This window comes from Gossypium hirsutum, chromosome D06, assembly GCF_007990345.1.
Source record: "Gossypium hirsutum isolate 1008001.06 chromosome D06, Gossypium_hirsutum_v2.1, whole genome shotgun sequence".
In the NCBI taxonomy this organism is placed as follows: domain Eukaryota; kingdom Viridiplantae; phylum Streptophyta; class Magnoliopsida; order Malvales; family Malvaceae; genus Gossypium; species Gossypium hirsutum.
The window spans coordinates 23,988,661-23,993,897 of NC_053442.1; the positions used below are offsets into that span (position 1 = coordinate 23,988,661).

Here is a 5,237-nt window from a genome sequence, read left to right on the forward strand (position 1 = left end):
TGCAATCAAATATGAGTGCTTTATATGTTAACATTGTTGCAAATTCAACATCTACATTACAAATGCTGAAATGATCTACCATGAGTGTTAAAAGGAATATAAATTATGCCAACTTTATTACACTGTCCACTCACTACTCACTCACTACTCACTACTCACTACCCTTGTTCACAGGGACCCAAATAAAAGTAACCAAAATTCATAATCTAACAATACAAATTAACCCTTTCTTTTCTCCCCAGTAAAGTTGCAATAATATAATCCCTAAAACTATTGCATGGCCACCACATTACGTATGTTTGGCTTTCTATGTAGTATGTTTGGTTTTGTCGTGTCGGTGATTTGCTATCCCGTCGGAGACGATCGTCGTTTTGTGTGTTTCTTTTTTTAATTTCAGTTTTCACCTGCAATACTGAAATTAAGGTTGGTAAACTTGGTATATGTTAAAAAAAAGAGACATGGAATTATATGTGTATATACCTTTTACGTTTGGTCTTCAAGGCGGTAGAAGTAGATGGATTAGTATGCCAGTTTCTCTTCCTTTGATTGATGAACCAATTGTTTATCTGTTTTAATTGTAACCCTGTTTCTTGAACCAACCTTGCCTTATCTTCCTCCTGAAATTATTATTATTTTGTTAGATTAATATTAATTACTGTGCATGAAAATTACTTTTTCAGGGTTCAAATTGTCCTCTCAACAATGTCATTTTCAGGGTTGGAATTAGAGTTTTCTTTATACCTTATACCACCACACCCAACAAAATTATATTAATCTTTAATAGAAATTATAAGAGGGTTACAAAGTGGTTAAATTTTGATTTTTATCTCAATAATAAATTCAATTTGGAGATTTAACTTCACATTTAATTCTTCTATCATTATTAAATTATGCTTTAATCCTAACTACCAACACCGTTAAAAAATCTTGTTAATAGCTTGATATGTATTAAAAATAAATAAATCTTAAATCCCCATGTGAAATTATGATTACCACTATAGTTATTTTTAACTAATTTATCATTTTAAAAAATCATTCTAATTCAACCTCAATATTTAAAATTTTTTTATTTAAAAATCCACATAAGCCATTGAGGATGTTAGTGAATTAAATTAAAACATAATAGTAGAGACCATGTCATCACAAATTAATATATAATAAATAAATCTTCAGATTTTATAAGGATGACCGTTCTAGAATAGTAACATTGGTTCTAATACCATATCAACAGATGTGGAGAAAGAGGAGAAAAGTGTCCTGACGAAGAAACAAGAGGAAGAAAATAATAAAATGAGTGCGTCCCCCTAAAGAGAGTTTTTAAAAGTATATATAGGAAAAAATATTTTAGTTCGATTTCGGGTCGAACTTCGGATATATTTTATTATGATTGTATAACAACAGTCTTTTAAAATGCCATCATCCTAAACTCGATATTTGATCATCATCTTTTTGTCATCTTAGTTGACAACAAGGTCCTTGGCCTTTCTTAGTTATGTGGACTAATAACAATTTTAATCCCTTTTAATTGTTATGTAATCAATCTAGACATTTTCTAGATAATTTTTTTTTTTAAATCTTTGACCCTCCAATATTGTATTGGAATGCAGTTGATGGTTGAGCTAGAAGTAGAACTTACAGTAGGGTATGGCCACTTGGAATGTGCCTGCCACCAAGCTTTTAAAACCGACGTCGTATCCCCTGGAAGCTTTCCTGCCCTTCTCTTACGTAAAATTTCCTCCCTTATGTCAACAATCTTCTCTTTGTAACCCTGTAAGAAGTACAAAAAAATTAAGCCACAATTGAATTGCGACATTTAAAAAAAAAAACACACAATCATCAAATTTTATTACCTGTTTGAGTTCGTGTTTGAGTTCCCGTCTCACACGCTCCATCAAAGACCTTTCAGTCTCTGTCGGGATGAGAGGGCCAAATCCCATTGAATCAGGACCGTCGAAACTTGCATCAAACATATTTGCATCACTCTCCACTTGGTCTTCATCATCATCTGACATTGTTGCCCCCGTACCTTCCCCCGGTGAAACTCCTGTTTACGTGTCAAACATAAATCAACTATGTCACTCCGACTCCTAAGTGTGGGATATTGATCCGATTATAGGTTTATATATTTAGAGGGATTGAGTATTTGTATACATACATGCGAAATAAAGAAAATGGTGTTGGCCAAAACTAAAACTTTAATTTAAAAGGGCTTCAATGTCTCTTTGATTACGCCTTGAGAAAGCATGGGATACCAATGGATTAGTATAAAGCAAGAGATTGAAGGCAGCTATAAGCAAAAATACCTGTTAAGCTCTGTAAGGATTGTTCAATTTCCCAGCATGCCATAACTGCTTCCATTGCGTGGACCCGAACATGTTGTTGCAATTGTTCTTTAAACGAACATAGCAATACAACATATTGCGTCTACATTAGAAAGCAATACCATCAAATTTTAGTTTCTTCAAACCTTTCTATTGACTTCATTTTGGACTTAAATGCCACCCATATTTATAACTGATTGTAAATGCTATAGTGGTGGAATATTGCATTAAGTTTTGGGGGTTAATTAAAATTTTTCAAAAAATTTTAGGGTTTAATGAATTTCTTTTAAAAATTAAATAAAGAGGGGTCTAGTTTAAATTTGAAAAAAAAAATAATGGCAATTTTCAAAAATTTTAAAGGATTTAATTAAAATTTTCAAAATTTATGTAGGACTCAATTAGAATTCTAAGAAAATTTACAAGTCTAAGTAAAGTTTTTAAAATATTTGAAGGGTTGAATGACAATCTCAAATTGTTGGGCCCCTTTGGCCGCTCTTATGTTCCGCCCTAAACCTATATACATATTTATAATTTAATTTAATTTATATGTTTTAAATATATTCTAAATTATATTTAAGGTAGCATTAGACGTCCAAACTAATGGTTAGATTGATATAAGACATTTATAGTTAAGGGACTCAATTAAAACATTTTAAAATTTGAATCATAGTTTTAGATGTTTAGAGAAATTAACCCAAAAACTAATATAAATGGAAACGCTGCTTCACTTTAATCCTCAAAATTGAGTGATGAAAACGCCATTATCCTCAAGTTTAGCAACAAAATTCAAGACAACATTAGAAAACAATTAATTAAAAAAATGTTCCATTCAGGGGCTGGCGCCCAAAATTGTGAAAAGCAACTTAATATTTTAAAGAGGAATACTTATTTATTTGGTCTTCTAATTTTATAAGAAATTATTTTAGTCCATTTTTTGTCTCTTTTAAATTTTAATTTTATAAATCATTCTAAAAATGAACGAATGAAAAAAATTAAAAGTCTAAGATATACATGTGAATCACCAGAATTAGAATTGAGAAAAAAAACTAAAATAATTTATTTTATAAAATTGGACGATGAAATAAATCTTCTCTTAAAAATTCTCATCAATCTTTTGTTGGTAATTTTAAAAAATAAAATAAACCTGATTCTAGTGGGTGATTAATCACAAATGTTTTCCAAAAGAGCAATAAAAAGTTCATAACTTTTAAAACCGAGAAAGGCAATTAAATTCTTTTTCATTTGCCACTGGGAATAAATTAGCAATTTGTGTAGTAGTAGCTTACCATGAACTGATCGAGTTCTTTGTCGTCCGCAACCAAGCCCTGGGCTGCGCCGCCGAGAGCGGAGTACTTGGCCACCACGTGCTGCGACTGATCCAGCTGAGCGTCAATCCTCGGGAGCTGGTCCACCGGCGTGGCGATCCTAAGACACGACACGTGCGCCGACAGTAGCTGCTCGTACAAAGGGTGGGCTAATATCTCTGCCTTGCACCTCGTATTTTGCCAATTCACCGCCGCATCTCCTCCGCTTTGCACCACGACGCCTTCGCTCTTGTTCATGGTCTCGCTGTTGCTGTTCTTCAATTCCCCAGATTCCACGGCGACCATGGAGTCCCCACCACCACCTCCTGCTGCTGCTGCTGCGGTGGCCGCCACGTCTTCGATGACATCGCTGTGGTTGCGTTGAAGAAGCGAAGACGACGAGCGCGATAGCCACCGGTTCGGGGCTTGGTGACCCGCGGCGGTGGAGTCTGAAACAGTTTCCGCAATATGAAGGTTGAGGAAGCTCGGGTGATCAGAAAAATGATCACCGTGGGGCTGCGGTGGTGGCTGAGTCTGCTCCGAACGGAGGAGGGCGGCGTTTAACCAATTGGGACCGCCGGTTTCCGGAAATTGCGCCGGTTGTCGTTGGTGGTGGTGGTGGTCGGCGAAGTGAGGATGGAGAGGAAGGTCTTGGGAGGAAAGGTGGTTGTGGTGAAACGACATGAATGTAGCCAAATCGACTGCGCCTGGATGATTATGGATTCATGGTTGTTTTTATAGAGAAATTTGTATTATTGAAGCATAAGTGAAAAAGGTAAGAAATTATTACGAGTACTGAGTTACTGTAAGAAACGTGTTTGATGGGAGAGTTTTGAGAGAATTGGAAAAGTATGGTTTTGAAGGAGAAGCTATTTTCAGGTCAAGAAATCTTGCTTATGTAATGAGAGGCCACTCTTTTCATTTTTTCCTTATTTTAATCTCTATTATGAAAAATGGTGGAAGGAGGTGAGGGGGACCGAGACCTTTTTTATGCATTAGAGGCCAAAACTAAAGTGTCCCTGTGTTGATTTGTGACAATTTTAAGGTTGGGTTCCTATTAATTTAAATATTAAACTCTTTGCTGTTGTAATATTGAGGTTAGATTTTGTTATATGCCTAGGTTCTACGTTGATTTCATACCTTTGTAATTTTCAAATTAAATTTATTAAAATTTTCTATTTTATTTCCATATATTACTTATAGAAATATGAGTCAATAGATTTAACGGCCACATTTGTGTCAAAACGAAAAATTTCAAAGTTTGAAAAATATAATGACTAAGAACGATCTACGACTTTACGCATTGCACAAGACTAAACGCGGAATTTAACTATTACCTTTTGGATTACGATTAAAATTTTGAATTTCGAAAAACATGAAGACTAAAATTGATCAAATTAAATTCACAATATGCAATACTTTGAACCAAAAGTTCAACAATTAGTCTCTAAAGTAAGTAGATATATGTACTGATTATTCAAAATAACTATATAAAATGGATAAAGTAAATTTTGTAATCTTTTTCACCTTGGTTTTAAAATTTCTTTTGCTCTACATTAGTCTCAAACTTGACAATTTTTCTCAATTTATTCCACGAACTTGAATTTAGTTA

At 34.1% G+C, this 5,237-nt stretch overlaps 1 protein-coding gene across 2 annotated transcripts; it reads right to left on the reverse strand.

The window, feature by feature from the left end:
• On the reverse strand, positions 1-4,668 carry LOC107942303 (homeobox protein knotted-1-like 3). Of its 2 annotated transcripts, none has more exons than XM_016875950.2 (6): positions 3,608-4,668; positions 2,304-2,424; positions 1,851-2,044; positions 1,637-1,768; positions 481-617; positions 1-404 (listed from the first exon to the last, which is right to left on the reverse strand). In XM_016875950.2, the coding sequence occupies exons 1-6, from the start codon at positions 4,307-4,309 to the stop codon at positions 401-403; spliced, it is 1,290 nt and encodes a 429-aa protein (XP_016731439.1). In that variant the 5' UTR covers positions 4,310-4,668; the 3' UTR covers positions 1-400. The 2 variants fall into 2 exon arrangements, with proteins under 2 accessions (XP_016731439.1, XP_016731438.1); XM_016875949.2 differs by having other exon boundaries at positions 1-412.
• Between the last annotated feature and the right edge of the window lie 569 nt (positions 4,669-5,237).

Coding starts and splice junctions, on each gene's coding strand:
- LOC107942303 (XM_016875949.2), bottom strand. CDS start 4,309: ATGTCGTTTCACCACAACCACCTTTCCTCCCAAGACCTTCCTCTCCAT. Junction 2,425..3,607: donor AAGAACTCGATCAGTTCATG/GTAAGCTACTAC, acceptor TTTCTAATGTAG/ACGCAATATGTTGTATTGCT. Junction 618..1,636: donor CCAAGTGGCCATACCCTACT/GTAAGTTCTACT, acceptor TAATAATTTCAG/GAGGAAGATAAGGCAAGGTT.